Source organism: Rhodamnia argentea, chromosome 8, assembly GCF_020921035.1.
Source record: "Rhodamnia argentea isolate NSW1041297 chromosome 8, ASM2092103v1, whole genome shotgun sequence".
Taxonomy (NCBI): Eukaryota; Viridiplantae; Streptophyta; class Magnoliopsida; order Myrtales; family Myrtaceae; genus Rhodamnia; species Rhodamnia argentea.
This window is the reverse complement of record NC_063157.1, coordinates 7,844,317-7,857,542: the sequence shown is the minus strand read 5'-3', so window position 1 is coordinate 7,857,542 and position 13,226 is coordinate 7,844,317. Positions and strand designations below refer to the sequence as shown.

Sequence of the window (13,226 nt, the reverse complement as noted above, 5' to 3'; positions counted from 1 at the left end):
TGATACAAAATACGAGAGTTTCTCAGGGTTTTGTCATAACCCTCCCGTGTTGAACAAACACTGATGTATAATAGACAGATGAAATCTGGTTGTAGTCAATTTCTTACGCAAATAGGGGTTCAAGCAAAGAACAAGGTACAAATAAAATTGCAGTTTGTAAATCGTAGATCTAATGAGAACCTCTCTAGCTGCTTTAAACTTGACCCTGTATCGTACTAAGTACCAACCCTAGCAGTTCCTAGATTCTGCGCTGATCAATCAACCATTATCTTGTGCCATCCCGAAAGATGCCTTATGGACCTTCAAATGTTGGACACTCAAAATTATACAATAGACCGCTGCTAGTGCCATAAGCCCCAGCTGACGACTGTCACTCAAATAGGGCAGACCCATCAAGAAGTGCACGTAACACAACTTGCCAGTTGCCACACGAGCTGAGATGTCATCATTAATTAGCAGAAATGAAAGGTTACACAACAAAGACTTGTCCAAAGGATTTCATTGTTAGAGCAATTTACATACCTTCACTTGCAAGTAGCTTGATATCGTTTCACAACCAAAAAGAAGTCCACCAGGAGGTTGTCATGTGATTCAGCTAAAACAGGGACGCACCGCCTCTTTTTCTATTGTAGCTACTTGTCCACAGAAGAAGCTAATGTTTGCAGAATCTACAAATTGAAAAGAAAAGGGGAAACTAATGGAGGCAAATAATCAAAAGGCACAGAACACTGAAGATTGACATGCTTTATGCACAAGGGCCGCATCCAGATTGCACCATATTACAAGTTGACTTCCTCGAGACTCACATAGAAAAGTCCTTTCACAGTTTCAACTCCTCCTTCCCATAAATTCGTTGAAGCTCACGAGTTGCTGCTTGGTAAGATTCTGGAAAACAGGAAAGTGAACTTATCATACTAGCAAAGAAGGTACAATTCGTGGAAACAACAAAAATTTCTTAAACATGACATAAAAACTTGTGGTGTCTTAATGAGAAGTTTCCATGGTAACTGTATTTCCAAAAAAGTTAAGAAAAAGCAAACTTGTAGTTATTGAACAGAGTGCCTCCATCCTTAGATTGTCAGGAAAGATTAGGAGAATATTATACAAGCGAGGAGGGATACGCATACTTATCCTGGTGAAAGGTTAAATGCTAATCTATAAATTCACCGGCTTATCCACAGTACCTATTCCAGAATTCCTACGACATATCTATATGACCTGAACGGAAGCATTGATTTTCTCGACTTTACACCTGACCAGTCACACACTTATTATCATTCTGCTAGGCAAAATACAAAGTGTTACCACTCATTCACATTACTATAAGACAGGAGACATAAGGAAAAGGAGTTGTCCCATAATTTCTGACATGAAAATAACATGCAAATCTTCATATATATGATCAAAGGACCTTTTGGTCATTTAAAAAGATCAATTCCCTGAACATCTGTCAGGAGGTGATCTTTGATTATTTCTTGACCTAGATGGTCTCCACATGACTAAAACTCTTGACTTCTTGAATAATTAATGATTAGAAGTATCTAGCAGGTGTACAATCACCTGTTAGTCCAAGTTCGAGATGCATGGACTTACTTGCACATCCACATTATCAATGTGTGTGAAGATGGGTGGAGAGAGAGAGAGAGAGAGAGAGAGAGAGAGAGAGAGATGATCTTTCTCCAATAAACTGCATATAATACTACTGAGAAAGATATCTATTTTACCTTTCCAAATGCGAAAAGATTTCTGATTAATTGGTGCACCAAACACAGTCTGAATTGTATCAAACAGCATGCTCTCAGGAGTGCTCCGTAGTTCTTGAACTATTTGATAGATGGTCTTCCCATTCTCAAAGTATATATGATTGTTTGGATGCTTTGTCTTGCAACCGGCATGTCGCTCAATTTCATAAGCATTAAGCACCTTACAGCAATTGACAAAGTATAAGCTCTCTATAGAGTATGACTCCCTGATGTCCTTATGCAGTAGTAAATGTCTTACCTTCGAATAATTGCATGATTGACACCCACAAAGATAGCCAGAACCCTTTATGATTCCCCGAAGCTCCTTATTGGAGTATTATGACTATAAGTCACTCAGCAGCAATGAACGGAAAGGAATGAAGGAAAACAATCTAAGGCAGGTTACCTCACGTGACACAGAAACGTATTTTACTGGAACACCGTCAAGCATGCCAGTAGATATCAGGCTTCTGACATTCGAAGGGAAGCTATTGGGGGTTTCTTTTCTAGATGGTTTTGACTCTGGCTTATTCTTGGAAACAAAATCACTTCTAGACTTGACCACCCTTGTGACATTAACATTTGAAGCATCCACCTGCTTCCTACCATCTGCTTTTGATATTTGAAGTAAAGACCGACTGTCTGACTCATCTAAGCCACCAACTGATCTTCCTAGAGGAATGATGTCCCGTTGACAGTTAAAATCATCAAAGGAGATAATGCCGCTTTCCTCCTTATATGCATCAGTTATGGATACAACAGTAGGATCTCCCTTATGGTATGTAGAGTCCCTTGATCTGATTTGAGCATATTCCTCACATGTGTGCCTCATTAAATCGACATTCTTGATGTCCTTATTGTAGGTCTGTCCCATTGGTATAATGGCCATCTCGTTTCGCCTGTCATAAGCCAGACCACTATGCATATCAATATGATTTTCCCTGTCAAAGCTATTAATCTTCAAGCCGTGGATTCCAGTTTCAGAATCCTTAACCTGATTGACCTTAACTTTTCTAATTCCGATGTAGCTGAGACACATCTCTGGGTCCTCGGTGGATTGAGATATGGACAAACCTACAGATATGTCATCGTCGAACTGCTCGTCCGAATCCTTTTCACTCAAATTTGCACCACCTATTTCTACAAGAGAAATACTCCTTTCGGCGAAGTCAACAGGCCTTATAGTTTCAGATCCAAACAACCTGTCAACAAATTGGTTGGATGTCGGCTGAAAACTGGCTAGACTCTCCCATGCAGGAATGTCAGAATGTGAAATTCTGGAAATTGACTGGGCACTTGGAGATTGTACTGCATGCTTCTTGCTAGAGAAAAACTCCGCCTCACCAGAATCCGCTAACCATCGATGAGCCCGTTTTGTTTCAATCCTGGAGGGATTATCAAATGTTGGATCTCTTTCAGCACCTTTGGCCACCCAAAAACTCTTATCCTGAAATGACCAGCCAAGCAACACAATTACCAATGATGGTTTAATCTTGAAGTTTTAATACACCTTCACATTCTCTTGCAAGTATGGGAAGTGAGAGACAAGAGAGAACGGCAACCTTCAGTTTCCATGACTGAGAGCACACATAGGCAGAGGCACACGGCATGAATCCAAAAGCCAAAGTTAGCACAATTTCTAATATGTTATACCAACCGACTCCTATAGCCTCTAACAGGAAATAAAATCACGAGCTAGCTCTCTCTTTTAATTAACTGACACTGAAGTGAAAGTATAGAAACACAGAAGAGCCCCATCCTCCCTCCGGAGGGAGCTAAGCAACACTCTCCCGCCCTAAAACACACAGACACACACACAAAAAAAAAAAAAAAGATAAATAAAACAGAGCTTTCCGCAGAAACTCTTGTGCATTGTTCATCACTCATCATGTCCACATTCCGCGAACCATGGCTTGTAAAAACTCGAAAGCTTGCTCATGCTTTGCTTCTTTTTAATATCCATATCCCAATCCTTACCAGTATTGCTAAGTGTAAGAAGCTCCCATGTTTCTAGCTAAATGGTCATAGTTCAATTTGTACACCATCCTCGAGAGCTTCCTTGATTACAAAGACAAATTAGCACCTAACTACTTTACCCGTTAATATCCAAAGCTAAACAGCATACAACCCATCCCCCAATGCTTATATGAACCTAAATCCACAAGTAGACAACAGCCCCAGAAAAAAAAAGAGAACCCAGCAGATATTACCATTTTGGTTCTCCAAGTCTAATGAGGAAACAGCATCATGCGAGCTTTCGTACCCGCTGCTGCAAAACCTTCCTTCCTTCCTTCTATCCACGAGTATGCGTGTCAACCAGCGACGCTGGGAATACACATCAAAACCTCTGCAACAAACCAAAAAAGAAGCTCGTTCAGCGCACAATAACCACAAACAACAACCTACACGCATTGACCTACAAACAAGTAATAAACCCACTTCTGAACAAGCGCGACTCGTGAGACCGATCCTAAACTCCGCCAAAACAACGAAAAAATCCGACGCAATCACCTCATTCGCGGCCAATAACACTTCAAGATGACGCAATCCATTCTCAAAGTCATTCCACAAGGGTTCTGGAAAATCGAAAGCCAAGCCAACAATGCCCTAAGCCCACAGACACGTGGAACCACAGAAAACGAAAATCGACGAGAGTCGCAGCTTACCGGCGATCGCCGACGAAATGAAACGACCGAACACGCGATCGCCGGTGACGGTATAGCCAGCGCCTGTTCAGAGGAGAAAATGGCGCCGCGTCGGAGAGGAGAGAGACAGAAAGAGGCAGTTGATGTTGGAGTGGGTGAGTCGCACAAGATTATAGCTCAGGCGGAGGAACATCGTAAGTAGGGTGCGCCCGCATGGCCACGGTGGCAGGCGAAGCGCATCCCACTGTACACGCGTCGTGTCATGCTGTGGAAATGAAATCACGCCGTCCGCTTCAAATACCATATTATCTATATATAGTTTCCATTTTTGGTTTTACTTTGTGCTTTTTCTTTACACCTGCCCCAACCTCCAACACCTTCAAAATTTCCATAAAAATATTTGAATATTATTTTACTTTTGCCAAATTACTGTAATAATTTCCACGGCTTGAGAACGTTAACATCGATGGTGATGTATTTTGGAAGCGAAGAGAGTCAACACCGAATAAAAATTAGATTTTTTATCATACTATATCATCATAATATCTGGAAATATTGTCCAAAAAATCTTAAACATATTGCACTTTTGCCAATTCAATTCTTAGTAGCAAGTAACTTCGAGATCAAGTCCATTTGATGTAGTTTTCGCGACATGAGTTGCATCCCCTAACATCATAATCTAAGTCAGGTACTACACTGTGCTGATACCGAATTTGCAAGGTCTTACAATGATGATGCAACGGGGCCTTGTGCTTCCTTCGGCCTTCCCGGGGATCGGCATATAGTGTCGCCGGGTTTCGCAATGCCTCGAGTTCTGCCTATTGTTGAGATCAATTCTTCGGCTAAGTGTTCGAGACAGGCATCAAACGGGTAGTTGCTGTTGAGTTGGTGTGCAAGCAGTCATTCGACGACTCAAAAAGAGAGTTTTGGCATTGGATAGTAATGTGACAACCAGTGATGAGGTTATTCAGACGCGATGTAGTTGTTTCTGACGCTTCTTTAGGTGATCCTAGCGAATGAGGTACTCGTCAAATTTCTTCACCGACGAACTGAGGCCCGAGTCTTTGGACAGCTTGGTCAGTCCGGTGGCCGGTCGGGACTGGCGACATTAGTAACAGAAACAACAGGCCAGATGCTTATGCTCGAAAGAGGTCAAGAGAAAAGAAAGCAAAGAACTGAAACGTTGTCCATTTGATAGTGCGAGCAAATGCAGAAACTTGTATGCGGTTGAACCCTTGTAATAAGGTTGGTTGGTCTGAGAATGAAGATGCAAGACAATGTCTTTGGAAGTTATGTTGCAAGTGGTTGGAAGTTCTTTCCCTGCATTGCAGATCATCTCGATATGGTTAAAACTTAGGTCCTACTATGGAAATTCACTGAGGCAAATTCCAAATTCCATCTTTTTCTTCACATTCACATGTACTGTCAAAGTATGTGTAGCCATTTTACTTTGCGAGCAGTGACTAATCACGGTCTTAATCGAGAAAGCGAACAGCATCGAAGGAAGAATCGACAAGCAAGAGCTATCTCTCAGGATGACATTTGTTGCCGGAGTACCAACCGGCACTCTCAAAGCACATTAACTCACTAACCTTGGAGCGCTCTAATGAACATGCAGCAACATTCTTCCCTCTGTTTTCCTTTGAAGGACTCCTTTTGACACTGGATGCTCCCTTCGTGCTCAGTGAGCTCGTCGCCTCTCTTGTGCAATGTACGGTAGTTCGACTGGGTTACTTCAGTACGAGTTATTGGACCGACAAAAACACAATCATTCCGAGAAATGAAAACAGCGAACAATCAAGCACAAATCTGATTTTATCTCTATAATCTCAGTTTAAAAGCGATCCCGCCTCTATGCCCGAACTTACAATATCATAACCGGGAACGAACAATTTGGAACTAGGGGGACTCGGCCTCGTGGATTGAGTGAAGAGATTTATGGTGGAGGGCCTCCAGACAGGTGAAGACACAGTCTATCTCTCAGAGATGCACCTTTCATGTCGCCTACTCCACATGTTTGCTGGGGACATCCCGACTCATGAGGGCAAGATACTGTTGTCTTGTCCTGGACTTCATCTTCCATGTCAATGACGATATTGTGAAGAAGGCAACAAACCAGAATAATCCTCGGCAACCTCTGTCTGTCGGGTCTCCACATGACTCCACGTATGATCCGCCAAGAGTCCTTCAACCTTGTGAGTGCCCTCTCTGCCACCCCTGCAGCTGCCATGAGCCGTCTGTTGAACTCGGATCTCGGTCCGGAAAATTCTTTCCCTTCATATGGCGTGATGAGATAAGGAAGCAACTGATAGCCTGAATCCCCGACAACATATTCCCTAACCTTTGATCCGTCCAAAAGCTCTAATGCGTTCCCATTCAATCTCTCTCCCTGGTTGCACAGTTGATAGAAGCCTGAATTCTGAAAGACCGACCATCTGTTCATTTTGCCCCCTGGCCATCCAGTGACTATGTCTTGAAATCTCATATCCGGGTCCACTATCGCTTGCAAGACCATACTGTAACGCTTCTCGTGATCGAGCCACAAGATACTATTGGGGTCCGATGTGGACAAGTTCATCCAGATGCGGGTAAAAGCAATGGCACCGCAGCAATTAGGCAAGCCACACATCTTCTCAAACTTGGATTTTGTGTTTGCCATTTCCATTGTAGTGGAGGGCCAAAGTAGATGATGACTTGCCCTCTCTTCCATGGCTTCAATAAAACGCCAAGTAGCTTGGGACACGGTTGAGTGGCTCAGGCCTAATGAATCTCCTACAGCTATGAGCGAATCTCCAGAGCTCAGCCTTCTCAAAGCTACAGCTACTTGGTCATGTAAAGATAAAGGGCTGCCATTTCTGAACACTAAGTTAGCTGGCTTGGCCATAATATCTTCCTTTACAAGCGAACACACGTAATCGAAGGTTCTCTTGGAAATTCCGAAGATGGATTGGAACTCTTCCAGTCCATTCTTTGAAGGAAAATGACCTGCAAAGAATTGGGTGAAAAAGGATGAAGTTCAAACTGTCAAAAGCACATCAGGTTTTTATTCTGCTAATAGCAGTTTCACTGCAGCAGCAGCAAACATCATCAAAATACAAGGCTAAATGGATTAAAGATCAAGACATGACAGGAAAGTTTCTTCACATATACAATGTGGAAAAGATTATCCGAAAAAAAGGAATAGGATGTCCTTATTTCCTGCCAGGAAGATGAGACCAAATCCAGACATACGTGCACCAAATTCAGAGATCAAGCAGTATACTTCTGTTTGCTACAAGATATGCTGACAGAAACTACGAAATACTTTCATTGACTATCAATCTCATCGAATTCAAGAGGGTGGTTTTGACACGTATGTATCATCCCGAAAGATCTAATCGATTTGATCTGACAAAAAACAGTATGAACATTTCTGATGGAACCTGATTTATAAATTACCACCTCAAGCTGATGATGCCACTCTGTATACGTTACACATATCTCATTCAAAACAATGACAACCCTTGTTTTGTCATCCCCGAATGTTTTTGTTATGGATAGAGTAGGCGTTATTCCATGATATGGAGATTTTGACAAATTTTTAATTGTCAGGACTTCGATTTTCTGTCCATGCTAGTATTTAGACTTCCAGAGCTACATGTTAACGTGCTTGACTGAATTAATCATCATGTCTTTTTGAATGCTTTATCCAAATATAAGACATGAGCTGCTGCCAACTTCTTGTAAGAACAATTGGCATCATTTTGTTTTTCATCATTGGAGTTCATATATAACCTTAGGTTATTCTTAACCTTTCCCCAATCAATTTTCAAAGAATACAAAATGTTCAGGAACCTTCAAGCTTCTATTTTCTTCTTTTTTCTGCCAAGAAACCTTTAGGCATATTATACAACAGAAAATAGGACAACTCTAAGCCTAACTGTTGTAGGAATAAGGTGATTCAAACAAGTAAAGAACAACATCCTGCGGAGTTACTTCCTAATCACTAACGATTTTAAAAGTGAACGGGGAGCAATCTCAGGAAATATCAAGTGCATAGACCAACACTCTAGCTAAGAGAACATATTGAATTGACGAGCTAATAATTGACTACTGAACCAAGCCCAATGGAAGGATGCAGAATCGTAATTTAAGAAAAGTTATAGTAGTATCTTGGTCAGCCAAAAGTTCCAAAAATATCTATATCATATGCAAGGATGAAGGCAACACCGTTCTTAATATATAGAAATCAGAAAGTGGCGCCGAAGCTAAGCATCCAAAACCAAATCCATGATTCATTCTGACAGCTTCAAGCATGTATATCTCCAGGATGTCTCGACGCATACTTGAAGCAAACTTGAAGAGTTTGGCCAGCTCTTTTTCTAGATCAATGCCAAAAATAGCTTCCACGAGTCTCGGTTATCAAAGACAAACAGGTGGATGACATTTCTGCTTGAACTGGCCAGTGGCCAGTTATATTCAATTTTGAAAACTCACATGGGAAGTAAAAAAGACAGTTTTTAGAGCAATAATCATGATGATGAAGGGCCCTGCATTCTAATTTAATTGATAATTTGTGCATGAAGCATGGGGGTTTAAAAGCAGATATCTAACAAAGAGTAAGAAGCAGCATGTCCAAGAGAGTGCAACAGTCATTAATTGGCGAGAACCATAGGACAGTGTGCACTGTTTCTTTTTCTGTTTTTTGTCATAAAATCATAGGCCTTTTTTATTCGACAGCGAACAAGTGTTCAAAAAATTGTTGACCAAAACAGAAAATTTCCTACTGGATTATTCTCTATCGGACATATCATTAAAGACCCTTGTGGAGCAATTGATCAACTCTGTGAAGTGCACAGAGTTACTTTGTTTGTAATGGGAAAAGAAAAAGGAGTTCTAAGCAAGAGATATGAAGTAACAGTTGAGATTTTCTTCTTGGGTGACTATTTGACTTGCAGTTGACACAAGAACACAACAAATCCAATGATTTTACAAATGAAATGCAGAATTTCTCTCTGCTTCATACTCTTATTCACTTTAACTCACACTTCCCCAGAGTTCACCTGAAAGGGATACTAAGATAGTAATAGGACTTCATTGTGCTTAACTGAGCCGCCACTGGATTTATGAATTTGGAACTCTCACATTTCTACAGACACCCCCTATGTTCCCTCTCATTTGCAGTGTGTCATCTGTATGTATGTATATGACTTATATCAACATCTTTTCAGATTTCTCCTTCGTTTGAAGAAGGTAATTCAGTCTTAATCAATGGCATTGCGGAAAAGGACGCCTCAGATTGCAATCCAATTCAATGCAGAGCCTGATCAGTGGTCTTTCCTCGCATTTGAAAGATCAAGCATCTAACTTTCAGTCGCACTCAAAGAGACCCAGGGACAGAATACTTAGGTAGACATGTCTGCTGAAGAAAAAGGGTTTTTTTTTTTTCTTTCCTTTTTTCCTTCAAGATCAAGAAATGTAGCATTGACCGAGTCGAATACAAGGGCAGTCAATTCGTTAATTTGATTTCCTCATAAAAGGAGCATGTCAATCCCCATTGCAAAATCCCAGTGAGAGCAGAATGAAGATATCATCATCTACAGCTTAACGTAACAAAGAAAACTTAAACGGCAAAAGGTATCATCCTAGCAACAACAATGAATGAAATCAGAACAAAATGAAACACCCAAAAGATAGATGTGATAGAGCAATAACAGTAGATAGAGAATACCATTGCCTCTCTTGCAGAACTCATCAAACCAATCTCCAGACTGAGAAGACCCAGAAGCTGCTTCACTCTTCTTCTTCTTCATATTCTCTCTCTTTCTCTTCTTCCTCAGGTTTCTCCCAGGACCCATCGTCTGACAAGCACCCAATTCAAAACCCAGAACTCAGAATCTAACAACTTCTCGACAAAATCATAATCATTGACTAAACAAGACCGACTGTGTCGAAGCACAGCAAATACCCATCATTCACGAAAACAAGCGGGACTCAGATTCTATTACCTTCAATGCACAGGCTTCATGAGACGACGAGGGCACTAACAGCGAGGCACATCATGCAAGGAAGAACCTTTTTATGGTAATCAATGAGGTGCGAGTGCTTCGTGCTTTGTGTTTGAAGCATGCAAGAATAGAGGGAGGGAGGTAACAAGAAAACAAAAAAGACAGAAAGGGAAAAATAAAAATGAGACAGAGAGAGAGGGAGAGCTTTCTTATATATCGGGGAAACTGTGAGCAATCTAAGCAAAAACACACACGGGTTGGTTCGCATTTGCTTAAGACAATGTGGCAAGAGTTCTAACTTTAAAAAAAAAAAAAAATCTTTAACAGGGACTTTAAAAAAAGAACCGCTTTTCGTTACTATAAACTTTTCTCTACTGTCCGATAAAAAAAAAAAGGTAAAAAAAGTGAAATAGGACAAAATTCAGAGTAGCGAATTCCAAACTTCCTTGAGTTAATTAATTGAAAAAATTACCAAAAAGCATACTTCCTTACGTATCTCTATTTTTTTTTTCAAATGATCGTGTTAGCGAGTGTTTTAGGGCACAAGTCAAGCATAGTTAATGGAAAATTATTAAGTTTTAAAAAATTAATTGTGCATATCACGAGAGCAATCGATGCATTGGAAATTATAATTTTTTTCTTATTTGGTTTGTTTATAAGGCGCTTCTATGCACTTTGTAAGTAAAATCATTTTTGCAAATACCATTCACATACCCCTTGAAAGAACTCCCGACTGAAAAGACCGAATTACCCTTCTTTACCCCTCTTTAGGGTTTGAGAGGTTAGGTGTTAAGTTGATTTTGAGTGTTCTGGATTGGTTTCAGAGTTTAAGATCCGAGAATCGACAATTCTGATAAGAAGATGATGTTTTCCTGAATAGAGACACAAAAAAAAAAAAAAAAAATTGATGTGAAGATTTTCAAGTGCTCTTTGAATGAAAGGTGGAGTATGTTTTTTGATCAAATGGTCAAGGCGGGCGATTTTCCTAAAGAAAATGTGATGAAATAAGTGGGATTTACCTCGAGTAGATGAGGAGATTCTGAGGCCCTTTGATCTTGGAAGAGCAAAAGAAGCTATACCCAGAAAGAAATACAATGGTAAGAGAACACCTCGAGTCCCGATTCTTAATATCCGATGACTGATTGGAAAATAGGCTATTTATAATCGAGATTGCGTGTGTAGCTTGAAAACGTTTTTCCACCCATTAATTATATTAGCGGATTATTGTTTTGTCATAAACAGATGTGCCAACTCCAATATCCCTTTTTAGGTTGGATTATGGAGCATATTTGGTTAGATCTTTTTAATTTTTTTGGGTTCTTGATTATATCTTACCATAAAATTCATCATCCTTTCTTATTTTCATAACTCGGAAACCAAATCGCATGAGGCCTGAAGCAAAAAGACATCTTCTTAATGTAGTTCCCTCGGTTCGATTGTTCTTTCTCGGCGAATTTTCGGACAATCTCGTCAATCTTCTGCAATACTTCGCATGGAAGTTGCTTACGACAATGCATGTTCTTAATATTCATGAATCTGGTCGTGACAGTTGTCTAATTATGTTCAAGCCTTAAAGTGGTCAACAAAAGTTTTTGACCTTTACTTTCTTTCTGTGGAACCGAACACTTGGGAAAACGACTAGAACAGGCCCGTACACTCTCAAGCCCTTCTCTTTCACGAAAACTCCAGCTTTAGGTCCACTTGGGAACGGGTTCGGGCTTGGGCCGAGTCCTATCCGTCAAGGCCATTATTAGGCCCGATATGCCATCGATCGATGGACTCGGTTCACGTGGATCGGGTCGGGTCGATCAAGGATTTTACCTGATGCTTGGTAGACGGAGTTAACGTACTGGAAGGTTGAATTGAAGTTTTGTTGCTCACCGGCCGCTTTGATGATGGGCTCGTGTTATCGTTAGGTTAGATGAAAAGAAGTTACTCTCTCTTCTCTCTCTCTCTCTCGAGCTGCAGGGTTAGGTGCCGTGCTCACCAACTTGTGCAAATCTCGACCCATTTGCTTCCTCCGAATGAGTCTGCTAATAGATAATCCGCGCTTGCAGGATAAGGGATTACCACAGGGACGAATCCCTTGTCACATGGCCTGACTTGAGATGGCTAATCGGGCAAATTCCCGGCAATTCCTATCTAAACCAACATTCGACAAGGCATCGGGATGCACTGCTGGGAAGTCTAGCACTTGATTCGTGCAAGACTTGGTTGTATGCGCTAAGTCTGGCTTGACCAGATGGATTGTTATAGCTACGTCAACTACGTCGATTCTGTCTATGCTTCTCTACAAGTAGTCAATGAATCTCCTTTCAAAGAGTAAAGACAACCTGGCCAAAATCTCAACAATTTTCTAGAAAAATAATAATATCTTACCCATTTTAATACGGCTATAGTTATAAATAGAGGCGGTTATTATTAAGATGCACATATGAGTGAGTTGTGTTAAAGAAATCCTATATTAAAAAATCGATTTGGTGTAGAGTAGTTAATATCCTAATTAGCCTATAACTCATTAGCGTGAGTTTTTAAGTAAATGTGGGTCCAAGTAGAAATGTTGATGGTGCGCTCTTCCAACGGTTATCGGACCAACTCAAGCCAGATCTCTAGACGAGCCTAACTTTACTATCCAAACCTTGAGTGGACTGAGTGTCGATGTAAGAATCTACGCTCTTCCAACAGTTATTGGACCAACTCAAGCTAGATCCCTAGTTGAGCCTAACTTTATTATCCAAACCTTGAGTGGACTGAGCTTTGATGTAAGATCTTGAACCCGCCATTGTTGTTTTGCCCTCGGACCGAGCGAGTTTAGGTGAGCTCTATTTACTAAATTTATTTCGAAAAATCCC

General features: G+C 40.7%; 2 protein-coding genes across 5 annotated transcripts; both read right to left on the bottom strand.

Moving 5' to 3' along the window:
- Window positions 1-422: 422 nt before the first annotated feature.
- On the bottom strand, window positions 423-4,467 carry LOC115736524. 4 transcript variants are annotated; one of them, XM_030668258.2, is made up of 7 exons: window positions 4,409-4,461; window positions 4,182-4,318; window positions 3,953-4,089; window positions 2,149-3,189; window positions 2,002-2,067; window positions 1,725-1,923; window positions 423-885 (listed from the first exon to the last, which is right to left on the bottom strand). In XM_030668258.2, the coding sequence occupies exons 3-7, from the start codon at window positions 3,953-3,955 to the stop codon at window positions 821-823; spliced, it is 1,374 nt and encodes a 457-aa protein (XP_030524118.1). In that variant the 5' UTR covers window positions 3,956-4,089; window positions 4,182-4,318; window positions 4,409-4,461; the 3' UTR covers window positions 423-820. The 4 variants fall into 4 exon arrangements, with proteins under 4 accessions (XP_030524118.1, XP_048139242.1, XP_048139244.1 ...); XM_048283285.1 differs by having other exon boundaries at window positions 1,725-2,067; window positions 4,409-4,467; XM_048283287.1 differs by lacking the exon at window positions 4,182-4,318 and having other exon boundaries at window positions 1,725-2,067.
- A 1,711-nt stretch (window positions 4,468-6,178) lies between these two features.
- LOC115736525 (protein ALP1-like) lies at window positions 6,179-10,587 on the bottom strand. Its single transcript, XM_048283288.1, has 3 exons — window positions 10,375-10,587; window positions 10,098-10,227; window positions 6,179-7,372 (listed from the first exon to the last, which is right to left on the bottom strand). Exons 2-3 carry the CDS (start codon window positions 10,222-10,224, stop codon window positions 6,324-6,326), a joined length of 1,176 nt encoding a protein of 391 aa, XP_048139245.1. The 5' UTR covers window positions 10,225-10,227; window positions 10,375-10,587; the 3' UTR covers window positions 6,179-6,323.
- Window positions 10,588-13,226: the final 2,639 nt, after the last annotated feature.

Coding starts and splice junctions, on each gene's coding strand:
- LOC115736524 (XM_048283285.1), bottom strand. Junction 2,068..2,148: donor ACGTTTCTGTGTCACGTGAG/GTAACCTGCCTT, acceptor TACTCCAATAAG/GAGCTTCGGGGAATCATAAA. Junction 886..1,724: donor ATCTTTTCGCATTTGGAAAG/GTAAAATAGATA, acceptor CCTGTTTTCCAG/AATCTTACCAAGCAGCAACT.
- LOC115736525 (XM_048283288.1), bottom strand. CDS start 10,224: ATGGGTCCTGGGAGAAACCTGAGGAAGAAGAGAAAGAGAGAGAATATG. Junction 7,373..10,097: donor GTTCTGCAAGAGAGGCAATG/GTATTCTCTATC, acceptor AATTCTTTGCAG/GTCATTTTCCTTCAAAGAAT.